At 45.9% G+C, this 23,383-nt stretch overlaps 1 protein-coding gene across 4 annotated transcripts in view; it reads right to left on the reverse strand.

Annotated features, from left to right (window-relative positions):
* The window catches only part of LOC138102783 (protein patched homolog 1-like), a 260,383-nt gene that overhangs the window by 17,908 nt on the left and 219,092 nt on the right, over window positions 1–23,383 (reverse strand). Inside the window, exons 20-22 of one of the 4 annotated variants that reach the window (XM_069000534.1) lie at window positions 17,107–17,249; window positions 11,162–11,261; window positions 10,499–10,622 (exon numbers count right to left, since the gene is read on the reverse strand). In XM_069000534.1, the coding sequence (XP_068856635.1) occupies window positions 10,596–10,622; window positions 11,162–11,261; window positions 17,107–17,249 (270 nt within the window). In that variant the 3' untranslated portion in view covers window positions 10,499–10,595. Of the gene's footprint in view, window positions 1–10,498; window positions 10,754–11,161; window positions 11,262–17,106; window positions 17,250–23,383 lie in introns of those variants that run through there. The other 3 variants (XM_069000533.1, XM_069000532.1, XM_069000535.1) reach the window with 3 other exon arrangements.

Here is a 23,383-nt window from a genome sequence, read left to right on the forward strand (position 1 = left end):
ATGGCTGCGGGACACGGTGATATACCCTAGGGCCCAGGCCTGCGGTAATAGTTAGCAATGATGCTCTGTATCATTATCTTACATGTCTTTATACACTTGTGCAAAATAGAACTAATCAATATTTTGTCTCCCATATTAGAGCTCATTCTTCGCTTCCAGGATTTCTGGCAGAAGGTAACTCCAGGGCTGATAAATTAACAGTAGCCGTAGTGAACACCTTACCAAATATTTTTGAACAAGCAAAGCTGTGTCTTGCCTTTTTTCATCAGAATGCACAAGCTCTTCACCTTTCACCTTTCCAGAGATGAGGCTAGAGCCATTGTAAATACCTGCCCAGATTGTCAACTGGTGCAGCCCCCTGTTTCTACCAGAGCGGTAAATCCTCTAGGACTACAGAGTTTGCAATTCTGGCAAACAGATATTACCAAATACCCATCTTTTGGAAAATATAAAAATATGCATCTGTCAGTAGGCACATTTTCCAATGCAGTCTTTGCTTCAGTACACACAGGAGAGACAGCAAACCATGTGTGTCAGCATTTTTTGCAAGCTTTCGCTTCCTTGGGGGTACCTCAAGAAATAAAAACAGATAATGGTCCTGCTTATACAGCCCAGAAGGTAGCCACATTTTTGATGAATTGGGGCATTCCCCATACTTTTGGCATTCCTTATTTGCCCACGAGTCAGGCAATTGTAGAAAGGACACATCATTCCTTAAAATGTATTTTAGATCAGCAAAAAGGAGATGTAGCACAGACAACACCATAGATGTGATTAAGTAAAGCCCTGTATGTTTATAACTTTTTGAATAGTTCTTCTGCAGAGCCTGATCCTCCAATATTTAGGCATTTCTCTAATAGCACACATGCAAGATTAAAAGAAAATCCTTTGGTTCTGATTAGAAATCCAGAAACAGGACAAATAGAAGGTCCATTCCCATTAATAATCTGGGGCAAAGGGTTTGCTTGTGTTTCTACAGGTACGGGACCTAGGTGGCTTCCTGCAAAGAATGTGAAACCATACCATGCACAGAAAGACGTGGGCAACTCCACGAGTAGAGAAGAGAGTACGCAGACGTGAACTACGCAGAGACTACAGCCCATACCTGCAATCTCTTGTTTTATTGTTAAAGCTGTAAATTTTAGGTCTTAGGTCAGTATAAGAGTGCATAAACAAAAATATTGCAAAGCTCTTTTGGCAAATAATCCTCACTTTCTTATATTAAAGAAGGTACAAAATATCTTTGTGCCTCATCATTAAATGAGGTGTAAACAAAATTGGGAAAATACAAAAATATTCTTAAAAATTAATTTAAAGATTGAAATTTGAGAAGGAGTCTTTTGCCAAGAGAACTTTCAAGAAACATGAAGTTTAATCAAATGTTAAGTTTGTTTTTTGCTTTGTTTGTCTTGTTTGCTTCTAGTAGTGTAGCTTTGCCAGTTGATCAACCTAAGACCAATGTTTGGATGACTTTAGCTAATGCTTCAGGGTTGGATGCTCTATGTTTGTCTACCACAACTCCAGAAAATCCATTTTCAACTTGTTTAGCCAATGTTCCAATAGAGAATTGACCAATACCAGAGAAAATTGACAGAGCCCTACGAGGTACCTTTGCAAGATCAAAAGTTTGGGAACACTATACCCTGGTAAATACATGGGAATGGTGGACTCCCTATCTTCCTAAAACCTCTGATGAACCCCAAGAATTAGAAATCCTTGGTTCTGTTAAAGTAAAATTCTGTGTTGAGTCCCATTCTACAAACACTAATCAATCAATGATGGGAGATGTTTCTCCACATCACCCTGTGTATAAGAACCACTCCTTTTGGTGTCATAGTACTTATATAGTCTCATCTGCACCTAGCTCTATTCCTTTGCAATTACCAAGAAGAATGTTTTTTGTATGCGGAGACAGAGCATGGCCAGCTATCCCTTCAAACATTAAGGGTGGTCCGTGTACTTTGGGAGAACTTATACTATTTACTCCTAATATGAAGACAATTGCCAACATGAGACACAGACAAAAAAGATCTGTTCCACATCAATATGGACCAGAATGCAAAGATGATTTTACCCCATGGGGTTATGGAAAAAGGATTGCAGCATCTCTTCTTATGCCACCAGTTGCCTCAGTAGTTGCGTTAAAGCAGTTGGATCAGTTGGGATGTTGGCTGAGTAAACAATCTAATGCCACATCCCTTGCACTAAGTGGCCTTTTAGCAGATGTCAAAGATGTGAGGCATGCAACTTTACAAAATAGAGCAGCCATTGATTTTCTCCTGTTGGCCCATGGACATGGATGCAAAGACTTTGAGGGGATGTGCTGTATGAATCTGTTTGACCACTCAGAATCTATTCATAAGAGCATACAAAAACTTAAAGGTGTGTCAAAAATAAAAATCTATGATGGAACTTGGCTGGATAATTTGTTTAGTGGATGGGGTTTAGCACCGTGGATAAAAAAGTGTCTTACAACAGACCTATACATTTTGGCAGTCATAGTAATCGTTCTAATAATGGTTTGTTTCAATGTGTGCAGCGAATGATTGATAAATCCATCAAAGGAGTTCTTTTGGTGCAGAAAGGAGGGGGAGACAGGGGAGACAGAGGAGTAGGAACTCCTGAAATTAAAGGAGGTTTTGATTTACAACCCTGGAAGAGAATAGGTTTGGCTTAATTGACAGAGATTTATAGATCTTAAACAAAAGGATCACAAGCCTGTGTTCCTATAGTTATAAGTAAATGGGTGTTGGTGGAGGGTTTTAAATATAATAATGTGATTTTATATAGTTTAAGTTAAGAGTTTAGATGGTATAATAGAGAACATCTGTGTGTACGTGTGTGCTAGTTTGAAAAAAAACCAGTGGGAGGCACCAAGTCAGAATAACAATTTAATGGAAATTAAAGAAAAGGAAAAGAAAGTAAAAGAAAACACTGACAGAGTCAAGATACACCCTGAGTCCCTGTTAGGCAGGGTGTGGTACCAGTCCTCTGAAGTGGTGATCCTGTAGTAGAAGAGGTCTGCTCTTCCTCAGAAAGTCCAGTGGTGGCTGTGGGGCTCCTGTCCTCTGGAAATCCAGTGGGAAGAGTGTCTCTGGTGCTCAGAGTCCCAGATTATATTCACGATGGGATGCTTGGTTCCTCCCTCTGGGTGGAGCATCTCGCAATAGGGTAATGAGTCATGAGGCCAAGTGTTGATTAGGCTCATTAACAGAAGATAGTCCAGAGGGAGTTATCTCTGAGTCATGCAGCAGGACAATGATGGGCCATTAACAGCAAGATAGTCTGGGGGGAGGAGGCAAGGAAACACTGCCCCACCTGATTTCCACAGCTCATGAGGATGGTAATAGAATACACCTCAACCCAGGACATTATCCACCCCTTATTCTATTACCATCTACATCATCCCAAATCAATACATTCTTAAACTCTAAACACACATTCATATATATATATATACACAATGAAACCCTACACACCATTCTCACCTAAGATTAGGTCTCCTTGTGGTACACAACGGGTTTCCCCATCTTTCTGCATTACCTACCAAGTGCAACCAGGTCCTTGAGCAAAGACAATCCCACAGATGGATTTGCCTTTGCCTGAGGTGGAATTAATCCAAACAGTCTTTCCTAAAATACCTCTCAGGTGTACCACAGGGACTCTATCTCCATCCACTGTGTGCAAGGATTAAGACTCGGCAGGACCAGCTCGATTGATGGACCCTCGGGTATTGACCATCCAGGTAGCCTTTGCTAAGTTCACTTCCCAATTTTTGAAGGTCCCCCCACCAAGTGCCTTTAGGGTAGTTTTAAGTAGTCCATTGCAGCGTTCAACTTTTCCGGCAGCTGGTGCATGATAAGGAAAGTGATATATCCATTCGATACCGTGTTCTCTGGCCCAGGTGTTGATGAGGCTGTTCTTAAAACGAGTCCCGTTGTCTGACTCGATCCTGTCAGGGGTGCCGTGTCTCCACAGGACTTGCTTTTCCAGGCCCAAGATGGTGTTCCGGGCTGTAGCATAAGGCACAGGGTAGGTCTCCAGCCATCCAGTGGTAGCTTCAACCATGGTCAACACGTAGCGCTTGCCTTGGCGGGTTTGGGGAAGGGTGATGTAATCAACTTGCCAGGCTTCCCCATACCTGTACTTTGACCATCGTCCACCGTACCACAGAGGCTTCACCCACTTGGCCTGTTTGATTGCAGCACAGGTCTCACAACTGTGGATGACCTGTGAAATGCTGTCCATGGTAAGGTCCACCCCTCGGTCACGGGCCCATCGGTATGTTGCATCTCTCCCCTGATGACCAGAGGCATCATGGGCCCAACAAGCTAGGAATAATTCTCCCTTGTGCTGCCAGTCCAGATCCACCTGTGATACTTTCACCTTGGCAGCTCGGTCCACCTGCTCGTTGTTGCGATGTTCTTCATTAGCCCGACTCTTGGGTACGTGCGCATCCACATGTCGAACCTTCACGGTCAGCTTCTCTACTCGGGCGGCGATGTCCTGCCAAATCTCAGCAGCTCCGATGGGTTTCCCTCTGCGCTGCCAGTTGGCTTTTCTCCAGCCAACTAGCCATCCACACAGAGCATTAGCTACCATCCACTAGTCGGTGTAGAGATAGAGCCTCGGCCACTTCTCTCGTTCAGCAATATCCAAAGCCAGCTGGACAGCTTTAAGCTCTGCAACCTGACTCGATCCACCTTGTCCCTCGGTAGCTTGTGCCACTTGTGGTGTGGGGCTCCATACTGCAGCTTTCCACTTCCGGTTAGCGCCTACAATTCGGCAGGAACCATCAGTGAAGAGGGCATAACGTCTTTCAGTCTCCGGCAGCTCATTATATGGTGGGGCTTCCTCAGCACGAGTCACTTGCTCTTCCTCTTCTTCAGAAGATAATCCAAAAGTCTCACCTTCAGGCCAGTTTGTTATAATTTCCAGAATCCCAGGGCGATTCGGGTTTCCAATACGGGCACACTGTGTGATGAGAGCAATCCATTTGCTCCATGTGGTGTCGGTGGCGTGATGCGTAGAAGGAACCTTTCCCTTGAACATCCAACCCAGCACCGGTAGTCGGGGTGCCAGGAGGAGTTGTGTCTCTGTGCCAATTACCTCTGAGGCAGCTTGGACTCCTTCATAGGCGGCCAAGATTTCCTTCTCTGTGGGAGTGTAGTTGGCTTCCGATCCTTTGTAGCTTCGGCTCCAGAATCCCAGTGGTCGGCCCCGAGTCTCACCAGACACCTTCTGCCAAAGGCTCCAGGACAGACCATTGTTCCCGGCTGCAGAGTAGAGCACGTTCTTCACCTCTGGTCCTGTCCTGACTGGGCCAAGGGCTACCGCGTGAGCGATTTCCTGCTTGATCTGGGCAAAGGCTTGCTGCTGTTCGGGGCCCCAGTGGAAATCGTTCTTCTTGCGGGTAACCAGGTAAAGAGGGCTCACGATCTGGCTGTACTCAGGAATATGCATCCTCCAGAAACCTATGGCACCTAGGAAAGCTTGTGTTTCCTTCTTGTTGGTCGGTGGAGACATTGCAGTGATCTTATTTATGACCTAAGGGGGAATCTGACGTCGTCCATCTTACCACTTTACTCCCAGGAACTGGATCTCTCGGGCAGGTCCCTTGACTTTGCTCCTTTTGATGGCAAAGCCAGCTTCCACGAGAATTTGGATGATTCTCTCTCCTTTCTCAAATACTTCCTTTGCTGTGTTTCCCCACACAATGATGTCATCGATGTATTGCAGATGTTCTGGAGCCTCACCCTTTTCCAGTGCAGTCTGGATCAGTCCATGGCAAATGGTGGGACTGTGCTTCCACCCCTGGGGCAGTCGGTTCCAGGTGTATTGCACACCCTTCCAGGTGAAAGCAAACTGGGACCTGCATTCTGCTGGCAAAGGAATGGAGAAGAAGGCGTTGGCAATGTCAATAGTGGAGTACCACTTAGCTGCTTTGGACTCCAGCTCGTACGGAAGTTCCAACATGTCCGGCACAGCAGCGCTCAATGGTGGTGTGACCTCATTCAGGCCACGGTAGTCCACTGTCAGTCTCCATTCTCCGCTGGATTTACGCACTGGCCATATAGGGCTGTTGAAAGGTGAATGGGCCTTGCTGACCACCCCTTGGCTCTCCAGTTTACGAATCATCTCATGGACGGGAACCACAGAATCTCTGTCGGTGCGGTATTGCCGATGGTGCACTGTTGCTGTGGCGATTGGAACCTGTTGTTCTTCAACTCTTATCAGTCCCACGGCAGAGGGGTCATCTGAGAGGCCAGGCAATGTACTCAGTTGTCTGATAACTTCTGTCTCCACAGCAGCTATCCCAAAAGCCCAACTATGTCCTTTTGGGTCCTTGAAATATCCATTTCTGAGATAGTCTATGCCGAGAATGCACGGGGCCTCCAGGCCAGTCACGATGGGGTGTTTCTGCCACTCGTTCCCAGTTAAACTCACTTCAGCTTCCAGTACAGTCAGCTGCTGGGATCCTCCTGTCACCCCACAAATAGAAATGGGTTCTGTTCCCACATACCTTGATGGCATCAGAGTACATTGAGCACCAGTGTCAACCAAAGCCGTGTATTTTTGTGGGTCAGATGTGCCAGGCCATCGGACCCACACCGTCCAAAAGACCCGATTATCCCTTTCCTCTACCTGGCTAGAGGCAGGGCCCCTCTATTCCTGGTCATGTTGCATGTTGCTCCCTTCTGGTGAGTACGTTCCTGAGGTCCCCTCAAGAGGATCGGTCATATTATCATTCTGGTACCGTCTGGAGTTCTGTGTGCGAGAGACCGGAGCAATGTTGACCCTAGATGCGCTTCTTGTGGTAGTTGTCCCTCTTTTTAGTTCACGTACCCTGGCTGCTAAGGAGGAGGTGGGTTTTCCATGCCACTTACTCATGTCTTCTCCATGTTCCTGAAGGAAAAACCAGAGGTTACCTCGTGGGGTGTATCCTCTCTCCCTGGTTGGGGAACGCCGGCTCCTAATGGCAGAGACTCTTGTTGGTTCTGGCGAGATCTGGTAAATGTCTTCCTTAAGTTCCTTTTTCAATCTCTGATGGCCTTCTTCAATCAAGCTCTGGACTTGTTCAGCCAGCCTTGTTTCGACCGATGAGACATGGGTGCGAAACGGGGCTGTGACGGTGTCCTCGTAAATCCTCAGCTTGTTCACCAAGACGCCCACCCTGTCCTCACCTTCCCTCCATTGCAGCATTGCCAGGTAACGGGAGTACATCTCTGGTCCCAGACGTGCGAACCTCAACCACATCTGTGATGTGCACTGGACACCATCTGGGCTCTAAGGAAATCTCTCGTCTTCTGAGAAAATGATCTCCAACACAGCCAATTCCCTCAGGCACCGGATACGGATACCTTGTTCCATTGGGCTCCATTACCCGTGGTGCACCTGGAGGTCTTCTTTACAAAGATACCTGTCCCTTACACTTGTAAGCAGTCACCGCCAGAGGCTGAGAGTTTCTTGGGTTCTCCCGATCCCCTGGTCAATGACCACATCCCGGGACAGAGATCCCAGCTGCCTGGCCTCACTTCCGTCCAGAATGGTGTCATTGGCTGCAGCGTCCCAGATGCAGAGCAGCCAGGTCAGGATGGACTCATTTGTCTGGCGGGTGAATTCCCTCCGCAGGTCACGCAGCTCACCCAGGGATAGTGACCGAGTGATGATCTCTGGCTCTGCCTCTTCTGCTGGGTGTGAAGGTCCTGCTGCATCCTCGTCAGTCACTATGCGGACTGACTTGCTTTTTGATTTCTTCTTCTGAACGGGGGCAACTGCAATCGGTTTAGGCTGTTCTGGTTCAGTGACAGTTTGTGTGGAGATGCTTACAGCTCCTTTGGTTTTTTCCTCCTCTGTGACAGTCTGCGTAGACATGGACGCTGTGGTCTTGGGTCTGGGTTCTTTCTCCTCTGTGACAGTCTGCGTGGACATGGACGCTGTGGTCTTGGGTCTGAGTTCCTTCTCCTCTGTGACAGTCTGAGTAGAGATGGAGGCTGTCACTTTGCTTTTGGTTCCTTTCTTCTTTGAGACAATCTGTGTAGACATTGTGCTTGTTGCTCGGCTCCTTTTTTTCCTCTCATCCTGAGGATGCTGTGCCATAGCTCTGATCCTAAGCATGGTGTACACAGTGCAGGTCGTGGAGAAAAAAGAGAAAAGAACTGACAAAAAGATTATGCCATCCTTAACATCCACAGGGAACTCAATATTTTCAAAAACTGCTGTGTCCGGTCTGAAAGGCTGGAAAAAAAACATTCTTTAATCCTCCCCCCAGGGGCTGGGTATGATTGTTGAGGCCCCAGATGTAGCAGCCTAAAGTAGGACAGGCAGACAAAGCTGAGTATATATTCCGAATTATGTTCATTGTCTCGGAGGTTATCATGCAGTAGGCATAATACACTAATAAAGCAAATTTTATACCATACCCTGGTCTACACAGGAGCATTACAATCGGCAGATAGTTCCCCATGTGCGGAAAAATATAGAGAGCTAGGTACAAGACCCATGTAAGCATGTTGAGCATCATAGTGAGTAGGTGGCTTCTACAATACAAAATTGTAATTCTGACTTTTCTCAGCAGCCTCTGCCTCACATTGGGCGCCAAATTATGTGCTAGTTTGAAAACAAACCAGGGGGAGGCACCAAGTCAGAATAACAATTTAATGGAAATTAAAGAAAAGGAAAAGAAAGTAAAAGAAAACACTGACAGAGTCAAGATACAACCTGAGTCCCTGTTAGGCAGGGTGTGGTAGCAGTCCTCTGAAGTGGTGATCCTGTGGTAGAAGGGGTCTGCTCTTCCTCAGAAAGTCCAGTGGTGGCTGTGGGGCTCCTGTCCTCTGGAAATCCAGTGGGAAGAGTGTCTCTGGTGCTCAGAGTCCCAGATTATATCCACGATGGGATGCTTGGTTCCTCCCTCTTGGTGGAGCATCTCACAATAGGGTAATGAGTCATGAGGCCAAGTGTTGATTAGGCTCATTAACAGAAGATAGTCCGGAGGGAGTTATCTCTGAGTCATGCGGCAGGACAATGATGGGCCATTAACAGCAAGATAGTCTGGGGGGAGGAGGCAAGGAAACACTGCCCCACCTGATTTCCACAGCTCATGAGGATGGTAATAGAATACACCTCAACCCAGGACAACGTGACATGAGAATTTATTGGTCAAGACACAGCTGCATTGCAGTGAGAAGTGCCACAGGTGATAGGTCATAAAGTCAAAACAAAGTGTCACTTTAAGTGCCTATTGGATTAGAAAGTTATAAATTATGATGTAACTTTAAATCTTGTGACTTTCGCCATTATTCTGAGGTACTGTAAAATCTCACGCTTCGAGACTGATGAATTTGTTATTTTAAGCAATAAATCCGATTAGTCGCGTAGTACCATCTCTCGTAATTAATTAATCCGACCAGTTGTTGGGGTTTTTTAGGAGTTCTAGTTTTTTTCTGTTAAAGGAATTTCCCCCATACTGTTACTAAGACGACAAATCACTGGGTACTTAAGGAAAACAAAGAGCTACCCAGTGATGGTGGGGTGCGCCTGGCTACTCTTTTGTTTCACCGGGGTGTGGGGTCAGTTGGGTCTCAGCGTCCAGAGAGAGAGGAGGCTGTTTTTCCTACGGCCACTTTTCTTCTGCTGGAGAAAACACCGGGATACCAAGCCCACCTTCCCTGCCCCGCTCGGAGCCGAGCTGTGGCCGCCCTGCCCTGCCGCTGCTTCGAGCCTTTGCTACATTGTAGCCGTGCTCGCTCTGCCTGCCTAGACCTCCGGGGGGTTCCCCGCTTGGATACATCGCATCTGCCACCTGGGATTTGTGCTCGTCCCTACCGCTCCAGCCTGCCGTTCCAGCCTGCTGTTCCCAAGGGTCCTGCCGGACACCGGGGCCAGCTGCCCAGGGGTTTGTGAAGCCTTTGTTCCATGCCTTTCCCAAGATCCCAGGCCACCAGTGCCGCGTGCTCCCCGAGCTCGCTCCGGAGCGCCCCCTGCAGCCGCGGGGAAACCATCGCACCTGCCCTGCTCACCAGGAGCTGCCAGCACCCCTGCCGGCTGCAAGCAGAACTGCACCCGAGGGGAAAGGGCCTGACAGCTGAGAAGGCTGGGACTGGGTTTGTGATTGTTTGCTGTTACTGCCATAGTTATTGTTGTTTGTTTGACTGGTTATATATATAATAGTAAAGAACTGTTATTCCTATTTCCCACATCTTTGCCTAAAAGCCCCTTGATTTCAAAATGATAATAACTCAGAGGGAAGGGGGTTGCATCTGCCATTCCAAGGGAGGCTTCTGCCTTCCTTAGCAGACACCTGTCTTTCAAAACCAAGACACGGGTGGAGCACGCTCTTTCTATAAAATATTACTAGCCCTGTATATGTACCTTGTGTTTTATTTTTATACAGATGCACACACAGACATATATAAAAACATGCAGTGTAGCATTATTGATTATAATAATACATGATAAATATATCTATACATAACACAAATGTGTTAACTGATCTGAAGGTAATGAATAACCAAATACAAATTTGATAGCTATGAATCCTTTTTGGTTGGGCTTGGGCTTTGTACTGTAAAGTCTTCAACATCCAGGTTGAGCCTTCAACCAACTAAAATCCTTGCTTGAGCCTAGAGGGTACCACAGAGAGGCATAGGGTGGTGAGAGGCACCTTTTGGCTAACTTCTGGACATGGTTATCAGGGTGTGGTCTATAGACCCCCACTGGTGTAATGTTGGTCCACACAAGGCTCCTTGGCTGTCTAGTGAGTTGAATATTTTGAGGAAAGCAACAAAGGCAGTGGGTAAGAAAAGAGAATATATGTGTACAAAATTAACTGTCTTTTGCAATGTCTTGGGGGAAAGCCTGGTTTTATATTGGCATATAACATTTTGCTTTTAAAAGCTTACCTAATATCTACATTTTTATTTAGCATGGTAATTTCAGCCTCTAAACCAATAATTATTAAAAATACTTGAAAAGTATAAGAAGGTAGAAGAATACCAAATAAATAACAAACGTAACATTTAAAAAATATTTAAATTAAAACAAAAGCAAGAAACTTAAATTTTTTAAAACCTAAAAAAATTTTAAAAATAAGGGGTTTCTAGAGAAGGGGGTTGGTTGCAGGGGGAGAGATAATATTATTTCTTCTGTTAATTTTACAAACCTCAGGGTATGGTCCAAAGAGTGAAAGAAGAACAGGAAGCAGCACCAATCCATTGAGAACTCCCAAAATGGTTAAGATTGTCAAAACAGCAAAAAAATACCTGAAGTAGGGTTCAAGGGGGTGGGAGTGGGAAGAGAAGAGAAGAGAAGAGAAGAGAAGAGAAGAGAAGAGAAGAGAAGAGAAGAGAAGAGAAGAGAAGAGAAGAGAAGAGAAGAGAAGAGAAGAGAAGAGAAGAGAAGAGAAGAGAAGAGAAGAGAAGAGAAGAGAAGAGGCACAAATATTGTAAGAATTAAGGGATTGCATACAATTGCAAAATATATTAAAAAATGAATATATTAATTAAATATAAAATATTACTAATATTGCACTAAAAAATTATAGCACTTTATACATAGGTTATTTTCCTTTGGTTTTTTACCTTTTGGATTAAATAATGAACATCACACAACTCAAAGTATAAGTTGATAAAAGAAAGAAAAACAATTAAATTAAACTGTCTTTTTCCGTAACTTTTACAACAAAATAAGAAGTTAGTGGCACAGTATATGGACTATCCCATTTATGGTCCAACTTTGTTTTGCGAGAGTGGACTTTTATAATTACTGTATCCCCAGACTGGATATCATGTACTTGCATTCCTACTGGTACTGGTTGAAGTCATTGGGCTTGTGCTTTATTTTCTTGTAGATGCTTTTGTACTTTCATGCAAATTTGATAACCTGTTCATCTCCATCTAAGAGGCTGGTCCTAGCAGGGACAAAGGTCCCAGGTATAATTAAGTGTCTGCCAAACATTCTTCCTGTTGATGACAACTCTAGAGGTTGGGGAGGGGTATTTCCAATATCCTGATATCCTATAGTACTATTCCTAAACTTCAGGCCTTTTTAAACCTATCTGACTACAAGTTTGAGTAATCTTATTATTTCTTTCAATTTCATTGGAGCCTTTGGTATGAGCTGGACAGTGCACCAAAGCGATTTCCCTTGGAAGTTTAATAGCTTCCAATAGCATTCAGATTTCAGTTCCACTAGAAATATTCTTTTCTGCCGAGGTAATGATCTCTCATTCTTTCCATAGCACGGATGCTGCATGACGCTCTCCAAAAGTGTATTTAGAATCAGCATAAATAGTCACTCATTGATTATGTCCCCATCAGGGACATGTTGTTAATTCAGTGTATTCAGCTCCTTGGGCACTCACCAAGGATTGTAGAGGTTCTGTTTCAAGTACCTCTAAGTTTCTCACCACTGCATGTCACTGTGTGTCATTTTTCGTTCCTCTAGTATGAAGATCCATTGGTGAACAGGGTTAGATCCAAGTTCTCTAGAGGGTGATCTCACAGATCTTCCCGTAGCTGGCTGGAGTGAAACACTACCTCAGCATAATCATGATCCAACTCACCATCAGAGGGAAGAGGCAATAAAATTGCCGAATTCAAAACAACGTATCTTTTCAAAGTAATATTGTCTGCTTTTAAAACTGTTGATTCATAAGGATGTGCTCTTTGTAGGGACGATGTTTGTGTAGCATGTGTTTTAAGAATCGGTTCTATTTCATGTGGGGGACGCACAGTGGTTGGGTGACCCAGAACCAATGGTTTGCTCCTTTTCGTGATAGTTGCTGTTATTGCTGTCATGTTGACAAGGGAATTATTCCCTGCTGCTACAGGATCCAGTTCAGTTGAGTAATAAGCCACAGAGCAGCAGTGTGGACCTAGCTTTTGAGTAAGGACTTGTAAGGCCCCAAACAACCTCACTCGACAAGACACTTAAAAGGGCTTACAGTTGTTCATGTACTCCCAGTTAGACGCATGGGAGAAATACCGACAAGATATTCTCAAGAGGTCAAAACAACAAAAAGAACTTTACTGGCAACTTTAAAAAAATCAAAGAAATTTTGGCAAAAGGTTTAGAGCAGCATTCAATAAACATGAAACACTTCTCAAAGCATTAACTTGGCCAATTTAACTTAGCAAACTCTAAGCCCGTTCAATTTTAAGTTACTCAAAATTCCAAGAAGAGGGGATTAGAAGAAGAAGAAAAGACAGAAAAGATATAGAAATCACACATATAGCTACCAACTCCTGGATTCCAGTGGTGTTCAGATAGAAATTCCAAGAGGAGGTAGGGTCAAGATGTATGCTTGCCTTGTGTTCAGCCTTAAATACTCCTTGGCCTTCCTGGGCCCTTCCCCCAGGTGGGACTTCTGGTCATTTGGCCACTCAGGAACTGGGTTAGGGGCTCCAGAGGCAGGTGTGGAGCATGGCCTCCACTGTGCCAGTGATTGGCAGCCACTGCCAACCTGGGATACTGGCTCTAGGGGGGTGGGGGATGTGCAGGGCAGTGCATCACCTCGCCAGGGCAAGGCTCGACCTGCCCCTTCCCCCACACACGTGCACCCCAAAATGTCTCGAGACATCAATTTTCCAGTCTCTCACAGGACTCTGCTGGCTACTCCTTTGTTCTCATGCACAAAGGGCTTGGAGTAATCCAGCAATCCCAGCGCTGGAGCAGAAACTAAAGCTCCTTTTATAGCATGGAAGGTCTTTTCTTCCTCTGGAAGAAAACATATAGGCTCCACTTCCTCTGCCTTGGTAGCTTCTGTCAATTGTTTACTCAACTCCCTTAGCCCCAGTAACTAGAGTCTGCAATATCCTACTGCGCCTAAAAAATCCTCACAATTGTTTCTTTGTTACCGGTCTAGGTATTTCTACAATAGCCTGGACCCATTCTGGGTCTCCTAATCTTTCTCCTTTTGCTAATATAAATCCTAAATATTTTACTTCCTGATGACACAACTGAAGCTTAGAAAGAGATGCACGGTGGCCATTTTTTCTGCTAAAGCAGTACATAGGCAAATAGTATCTTTCAAACAATTTTTGTATGCCTTGCTGTCAAGAAATAAATCATTTACACATTGTACAAGTCTAGAATCTCCAGGAAATATAATATCTTTCAAATTTTTTCCTTGCCATCCCAACGTGTGATCCTTAAAACATCTGCAGATGTCAGAGGTGGCTTGGGCCACAAACACGCTGCTAATTCATTATTAAAATTCTGGAGAGTCATTCCCCTGTAGGTCAACAAAGCCTGTTGCAATCTTCCCCAGTAGTCACTGGGGTGTTCCTCTGGCCTCTGTCTACATTCCTGTACTTTAGTTCAATTTACTCTTATCTCCTCACAAGCTCTAATCACATTTATCAGATCTGCAGCCACTGTTTGGCAATTATCTGTTTGATTATTACAAGCCAAATCAGGATCAACCCGAGGGCAGACAGTCTGACTTCCCCCTGCCTGTAGGGTTAATTCCACATTGTTTACAACTATCTTATCCTGCTCGTCTGGATGGAACAACTCCCTCAACAACAAATCAACATTGACCCAGGATGGATCATATTCTGAACAAATATCGGAAAATAATGATGCACATCAACCTGTACCTTCCCTTAACCTGGACATTTGATTTCCCCACATAACCAAATCCCCGGGGTTCCAGGGGTGATAGATGTATGTATACATGTAACACTGAAGGTGGAGGAGGAACATTTCACACATACATACACACCCCCACTCCCACCACTGGCTCCGTTGCAAGAGGATTAGGGATAATATTCGAAACCAAGGGGTAAAGCTCAGCAGAAGCAGTGGGAACAGCAAAGGCAATTGGGGGGCAAGCAACAAGCGATACAAAGGAAGGAGTATAAGGTGGTGCAGAGACCAACTCTGCAAGTGTCTCGGTTAAATTACTCGCAATTGCTGCAGTTAAAGTTCTTCCTCGGTTTTCGTACTTGTTTTCGACCATCATCTTTATAGTGGTCAAATGCCCAATTATCCCATACATACCAATAATCCACTTGTGCTGAGAAATTGTCTTCCAGACAACCTCACAAAAAGGTGCTACTCTAAACATCTAACATTAGAATAACCAAGAACATTATAGCTCTGACCAGATGGTATATACAATTTCTGTTAATTTACTTAATATTCTATACTGTTGGACTAATCTATCCCTTATGGAAGTTTGGGGTCATCTTCACCCAGTATAACAATGCTCAGTCTCTGATATTTTATTTTTTTTTCTAAACAATGCAAACTAAAGTCAGACTGTGTTAGAAAACAAGAACCTGATGGGGAAAAAAGTAAAATAAAAGCTGGAAAGTTGAAATGCTCATTTTATATACTAAGAGAATATCCACTCCAAATTTTGAATGAAGGGCTGCTACAGTTTCCTATTTGCCATGATACAAAGACATGTTTGCCGAATCTTTTATCTGTTAAGTAGGAAAGTAGCACAGCACATATACCCCTGAAAATTTAGGCTAAGAGCAACCTATATGTCAGTGTGTTTATCCCTTACAAGATCAGGTCCTAAAATAATAATTCTACCTTATTTCTTCACATAAAATAAAATAAAATAAAATAAAATAAAATAAAATAAAATAAAATATACTGATCTGAAAAAAAACCCCAAGTTCTATTTCAGGGCATGCAATATCTGTATAGCAATAATCCCCATGTAGGTTTAATGTATTTAGACCTAAGTGTAAGCCCTGCTTTCTGCAAATCTGAGCAGCTGAGGGAGTGGGGGTGTTTAGCCTGGAGAAAAGGAGGCTCGGAGGAGACCTTATTGCTCTCTACAACTCCCTGACAGGAGGCTGTAGCCAGGTGGGGGGTGGTCTCTTCTCCCAGGTAACAAGTGACAGGACAAGAGGACACAGCCTCAAGCTGCACCGGGGGAGGTTCAGGTTGGACATCAAGAAGAATTTCTTCATGGAAAGGGTGGTTAAGCATTGGAACGGGCTTCCCAGGGAGGGGGTGGAGTCCCCATCCCTGGAGGTGTCCAAGGAACGACTGGACATTGCACTCAGTGTTCTGGTCTGATTGACAAGGTGGTGATCGGTCAAAGGTTGGACTCGATCTTGGAGGTCTTTTCCAACCTAAATGATTCTGTGAAATCTCTTGCATACATAGACAAAAAATCCTGATGAGATTTAGCAGTCATTCTCTCATTTCCTGCCTCTGATGTTTTGTTGTAGTTGTTGTCAAATGGATGTCAGCTAAGTCTAAATCCCTATCCAGTTGATGTTTACCTAAGCAGTTAAGTCATCTTTCAAAGCATTTTAATTTGGCCCAGTTCTACCTCAGTTCTGTTTTAGGGCTATGATTTAATTGGGTTTTTTGTGCTGCAGTTTGCCACAAAGAATCTGTGTTACTTCTAAGATTAGTGATTTTGCAGAGCTCCACTGGTTGTTTGGAATGGCTTAGGTTCTGTTTCATTGTACTTCTCAAAAATTTGCTCTCCTCTCATGATTGACAAATCCACAGTCTTAATTAAATTCACAAGAAACTGTGCCTGTAGTTATAAACAGAAGAGCCTTTGTGACTTTGCTTTACAGAATTTTAACATGAAGTTCTGTGTTCATACTTATAGTTCCCTAGCTCCCAAACAGGGCTTTTCCCCTCACCCATTTATAAGTTGCTGTAAACCTCATATAAAGATAGCAAGAGAAGGCCCAGAGAGGGCTGAATTCATGTGTCCTTTCCAGGCAAACCATTGTGTGCATATGAAAAATCTGGAAGACCTGACCTATATCTGGAAGGTTAAAGGTAAGATCCAGCTAATATTGGACAATACTAGCTGCTTTAAACTGACTTAATTTCAGGATTAGAAAACTTTGCTAAAGAGGGCCATTTTTGTTTCCTTTCATGCTGGGAGTCAGATTTTCCTGGAACAGATTTTAATACCAGCAATGAAAATACTACTATGTCCAGCATGTGACAAGGAATTAATAGAATTCCTTGGGAAAACAGGACCATGATGTAAAAGCATGCTTGACACACCATACACGGTAATAAAATGACAGATACACTGAAATGTCTAAATATTAAAAGCGTGTGTATTTTTATTAAAAAAAAAAAAAAAGTCAAGACACACAAATGCTTTACCTGGCAATAAAATCAAACTCCGATCCTGCAAGCATTAACACTCCAAACAGAGTGGACACAGCTCCATCCAACACTGGTGCAAACATATGTTCCAACGCAAGGACAGCCCTGCGGTTCTTGTCTCCTACAGCAGTTAAAAATGCCTGTAAAACAATGAAATCCATTTCATTAGAGAGACATGTACAGTCTTTCAAACAGCCTCTCTCTTAGTATGCCATTTTTCACCAGTTAATTACTTCAATTTGCAGTCCATTAAAGTATCTCTATACCAGGCTGGATTTCAAGACAAGGTCTGATCATGCAGTCATATCATATAGCTGCTGCTGAAGTCACATGACCAGAGTAAGCATTGATTAGAGTCAGAGCCATAGTAATAATTTTGGAAACAATGCATGCCTGCATCAGCAGGCTTTTCATTTGTTTCTCAGTTTGCTTGTTTCCACATGCAAAGAATTCATTTTATAGTAAAAGTACCTCAGGTGTAAAAATTATAGGGCTTTTCTTGTCCTTCTCACGAGGGCATAGTTTCCATGACTGCCATGAGAACTTTGTTGCAAAACTAGCCGATACTGATTCAGGTTTTCCTGAATACATTTGGAACAGACCAAGGACTTGCAACTTTTGCTCACACACACGGTCACATCCATGGTAGCATTTACTAGTGGATCAGGTCTTTCTGTCACTTTACACAGAAGTGTTCAGTGATACAGTGCATTTCTCCTCACAGGTCTGAGGATCTGCACTATCAGATATTATACACAGTAGGCACTCAACTGATGGAAAGTTGCCAGTGTGTTCAACAGGACCAGTATAAAGCAACACTGCTAAGCTATGTGCTGCTTTTTTACATTCCTATTTCACTCAAGATGAATGCTTTTACAACTTTTTCTACTTCAAACCTAGCAGCACTATACTATGCCCAACTATATAGCATACTAACTAGCAGTGCTATATATGCCCAACTCTGTACCTCATCTACAACATGTAGATGCTGGGTGGTGCCAGCTGTCCCCACGGCCAGTTCAAACCTTGGGAAGCCACATATAACCAGCCCCTAGGGAGCTCTGGCAACCAGGAGCGATGCAAGCAGGGCATGCAAACAGGGAGTGTCATCTGAGAGAAACAGTGTGGAAGTTTGTGTGGAAGGGCACCTGAGAAAGGCAGCACACTATACCACTTGTCGGGCTGCTGCCTGATCTGCTCACCCACAGGTACAGGCTGTGGCCCTGATGGTCACTCCAACTAGCTGTTGGCTATGCAAACATACTGGGCAGCTTGAGGACTCCAGGAAATTAGAAGGGTTTATTAGGCAGCGCTTTAGGATTGTCGGAAGCATGGTGGCAGAGACCTGGTGAGGGCTGTGTTCTGCAGCAGCCAGGGACCATTTGCCTACTCAGGCTAGCCTGGGATGAATGGAAGTGGCCACCCAGACAGAGCTTCCTGTCAGGGAAGCTGCCTTCCAGGTGGAGGGTTGTAAAGTCGGTACCCTGTAGATGCAAAAATGATGCTAGCAAGGATTTTCTTGCTATTTTCTAAGTCTGTGAGAGACTTTTCTCTCTCACAGAAGAGGTAGCAGGGAATGTAAACAACCAAGACACCTGCAACCATGAAAAGTCTTGTTTATGGTATAGTAGAAAAATATTTTGACAATGGATGTTTTAGGATTTTAGCCAATCACCCCCAAGGGGTGGCTGGTCCTTTGTCCAATTAGACTATGAAGAAAAAAGTCTATAAAAGAGTTTGTAAAATAATTAAATAAATCAATCCTGCTGCACAATTCCTGCCTGCTGGATCTTCTCCTCCTCCTCCTCCCTATGGCTGCGGGACACGGTGATATACCGTAGGAACCAGGCCTGCGGTAATATTTGGTGCTGCCTGACGTGATCTGCACTCTCTGACGTGTCCTGCAGACTGCGAGCCAAGCTGAATTCCTCTAGGGCTACGCTGTTCCCCTTCCCCCCCGGGACCGGGAGGTCCAACGGGACTGAGAAATGGCAAACAGGGGCTCACAAACCGACGCGGTGGTACTGGTCTGGAAAGGTGTGTTTAGTATAATGCACACCTCCATTCCTGAGAACTCAGTTTGGGAATTATTAGCTTGGGCTACTTTAAAAGGGATTTCCATGGATAGAGATACTGCCCTGGACTTTGCCTTATGGCAGGAACACGGCTGTGCTATCCGGCACGAACTCCCGTCTGGGGACCCAGCAGTGTTAGAATTATACCAGACCTGGCGTTCGTTATTTATTCTGCTGACAGACCTTGACTGTAGCAGCGGAGCTGGCTCGCCTATCTCGGTGATGAGTGATGGACGAATGTCCGAGGAGGACCCCGCTGACCGGACTTCCGGGGCAAATGATGGTGGATCCGGAAAAATCCCCCCAGCTCCTCAGGCAGAGCCTGCGCCGCCTCACCCTGCACAGCTGCAGGACTCCGCGGCCCCCAGGGACCCCGCGCCAGCAGAGGCAGGGGTGTCAGGGCGAGCAGCCTGCCTTGCTGCTCAGCTCCGCGGTGGCCACAGTTTATCCAGGGCGGCAAATTAGCGGCTTAGCAACTTAGACCCCCAGAGCGGCTCCTAGCCCATTTGCGCATGCACCAACAGAGCCAAAATCGCCTGGATATAACTTCTTAGCCGGCGTAGCACCGGACGTGAGTGCACCGAGACTGCCTGGGTGTGGTCCGCTGCCGTCCTTGGCGCTGGACTATTCTGCATCGCTGCAGAACCGAGCCATCTATCTTTTAATACAGCATCTGCCTTTGCTGACAGAGTTACGGAACATATCCTGAAAGATGGAGGACCTTCTCAGCTTGCAAGAGCAGCTGCTTCGGATGCCAGAGGCACCCTGCCACGCAGGGTGGGCCTGGCCTGCGCCGCCAGCACCGCCCGCACGGCCCACGGGAGCCTCGGCTCCAAACCAGGAAGCGGAGCAGCCAGCGGCGAAACCGGAAGTAGCGCTGCCGCGGGAAAACCCGGAAGCGGAGGCGGTGCTGAACGTGGCCGGGGAGTGAGAAACAGCAGTGGTTTCGGCAGCGGCGCCGAGCGCCGAGACGGATCAAGTGACGAGCGCGGTGCCGGGCGCGGCTGTTGCCGCAGAGACGGCAGCAGCAGCTCCAGGACCGGTTCGGTCGGGACTGGCCGAGATGGCATCCCGTAAAGAAGCTGCTGTTCAAACTGCAGCGCAGCCAACTGCAGTCTGTGCTGTCTGTTCTGCCTCTAGCGAACTTAGCCAAAGTGCCCCTCTCCGTCCATCTCTGTTCGCTCTCAGCATCTCTGAGTTGCCTTTGCCTGATGACTCATCGTCAGGCAGTGAGGCAGATGAGGTTCTGGCCCCAGGTTGTCAGGCGGCTGTAGCCGCGCGGTGAAGAAAAAGGCTGCACCCGTCTCGCCCCTGGACCTTTCAGGACTGCACGGTAACAGTGTGTCCGACCCACTACAACCGCTTCTTAGAGTCAGTTAAGATGCGAGCATTGGAGGAGGGTGACTGGAGGTTATTGGAAACACTTGGAATGCCAAATAGCTTTGAGGATTCTGGGGGTAACCGAGAAGCTTTTACACTTCATCCACAGGCTGTGCCAGAAGTTCAGGATGGTACCGACTCCCCAGAAGGGGAGATCCAAGCTTTCCCAGTGTATAAGGCTCTCCCAAATTCAGGGGAGCGTGATAAGCATGAGGTAATTGCTTGGAAGGTTGCCCAGGACCTCCAATCCAAGGTGGCACAATATGGGCTAGGTTCTGCTGAGGTTATGCAGATAATAAGGGTGATAAATACAGATTTGCTTTCTCCATTTGATATCAGACACTTAGGTCAAATTCTATTTCAACCTATACAATTTACAGTTTTTGAGAAAACCTGGAGAAAGCTGGCCGGCAAGGCTGCATTAGGGAATATGCAGCTCCCTGCTGCTGATCCTAGACGGACAGCAGGAGTGGATGCTTTGATGGGGACTGGTCCCTTCTCTGATCCCAGTCTACAGGGTAACTTGTCCTCTAGCGTCCTGTGGCAAGCTCAGCAGGTTGGCATGGCTGCCCTGTTGAAAACCATAGAGTTGTCTGCTCCTAGAAAACGATATACTGAAATAGTTCAAGGCAAATCAGAGTCATTCCTCTCCTTTGTTGAGAAAGTCGCTGCTTCTCTCTAGAAGCAGGTTGAGAATGATGGGTTAAGGCAGATGTTGTTAAGGCAGTTAGTGAGAGATAACGCAAACGAGGAGTGCAGAAAAATCATAGACGCATTGCCAGGAGATCCTGAGGTGACAGACATGGTCGAAGCCTGCGCTAAGGTGAGATCTGGGAACCAGAAAAGGTCTGCTTTGGCGGCGTTCCTGCAGCCTGTTCACACATCTTCTGGTCATGAACCAAAGCAACCAAAACAGACGAAAAAACGGAAGTGGCCTAAGCCGAGCCATAAAGAGAACACACCGATCCCCCAGTGCAAGAGGTGTGGCAGGCCAGGGCATTGCTCGGACTATTGTAGATCCCTGGCTCATGCCGATGGTCGGCCGTTGTCGGGAAACTTCCGCCGGGGTGCAAGGAGGGGGAATTGCTCTCTGATGCAGTCTGTCCCCCAGAGAGTGGCACAGGTACAGGCACAGGCCTACCCAGCCACCCTAGAGACGGCACCCAGGGATCAGACGGTTTTGACGTCCACACCGCAGCCGCAGTCGTCTTAGACTCTAGCTGTATTTATAAGGTTCCCTTGGATGCATATGGACCCTTAGCCCAGGGATCCAGTGCGATGCTGGTGGGAAAACCTGATGTTGCCCATCAAGGAATCTTAGTGCACTCAGGAGTTATTGATTCTGACTTTACAGGTCAGATTTGCGCTATGGTCTCCACGCAAAAACCCCCTGTAACTATTCCTGAAAAGACCTGCCTTGCTAAATTAGTGCCTTTTAAGTCTTGTGTCCCCAGGATAGAACAACCAACTCATGAAGATAGTGGTAGTGGATCTACGGGACTTCCACAGGCCTTCTGGACTGCAGACATCTCTGACCAAAGGCCACAGATGACATGTACCCCGGTCCTGCTGAACGCCCGTCCACCCCGGACTCAGTTTCGAGGTTTGATTGATACAGGTGCTGAATTAACTATCATCTTCTCTGCGTGGCCTCCCTCATGGCTTCTAGCCCCGGTGGGATCTCCCATCGCAGGATTAGGAGGAACCACACAGAGCTATTTAAGCAAACGGCCTGTGATGGTGAAGGACTCAGAGGGGCACCTAGCTACAATTAGGCCTTATGTTGCTACCACTTCCCTTAACCTTTCGGGACGGGATGTGTTAGCAGCTTGGGGCCTACGGACTGGGACAAATTTTTAGCAGGGGTCACTGCGCGTAAGGCCACACAGTATCCTACACTGCCTTTGCAGTGGTTGACTAACACACCAATCTTTGAGCCTCAGTGGCCTCTACCAAAAGAGAAGTTAGACGCCCTTCATCAGCTGGTTCAGGAACAGTTACAACAGGGGCACCTTGAACCTTCTACTAGCCCCTGGAATACTCCGGTTTCCTAATTAAGAAGAAATCAGGGAAATGGAGATTATTGCAGGACCTCCAGAAAGTTAATGCAGTAATGGAAGGTATGGGGGCATTGCAGCCTGGCATGCCCTCTCCCACCATGATTCCTACGGGGTGGGACATCCTGATCATTGATTTGAAGGATTGTTTTTTCACAATTCCATTGCATCCTGATGACAAACCAAAATTTGCCTTTACTGTGCCTGCCATTAACAATGCTGAACCTGCTAAGAGATACCAATGGAAGGTCCTCCCTCAAGGGATGAGGAACAGCCCAATTATCTGTCAGTGGTATGTCGCCCAAGCTTTAGCTGGAGTTTGCAAGCAGTTTCCTGATGCACGCTGCTACCATTACATGGATGATATCCTGGTGGCAGCGTCCACCCGGGACGAGCTGCTGACAATACAGCCTCAGCTGCTCGCTGCTCTGCATGCCTATGGATTAGAGGTAGCTCCGGAGAAAGTTCCACAGCATCCTCCTTGGAAATATTTAGGAGTGAAAATTTTGGACCAAACTATCCAACGCCAAGAGGTGCGATTCCCGGATTCCATTAAAACCTTGAATGATGCTCAGAAACTGCTGGGTGTCATCAATTGGTTACGACCTTATTTAGGTCTAACTGCAAAGCAGCTTTCCCTGCTTTTTAATACATTAAAAGGGGATCCTGATCTGAATTCACCTCGGGAGTTGACTCCGGAAGCTCGACAAGCGCTGCAGGAGGTCCAACGGGTTGTTTCCGCTCGTCAGGTTTATCGAGTGG

The sequence above is a fragment of the Aphelocoma coerulescens genome (assembly GCF_041296385.1).
Source record: "Aphelocoma coerulescens isolate FSJ_1873_10779 chromosome W unlocalized genomic scaffold, UR_Acoe_1.0 ChrW_unloc_scaf_1, whole genome shotgun sequence".
Classification (NCBI taxonomy): domain Eukaryota; kingdom Metazoa; phylum Chordata; class Aves; order Passeriformes; family Corvidae; genus Aphelocoma; species Aphelocoma coerulescens.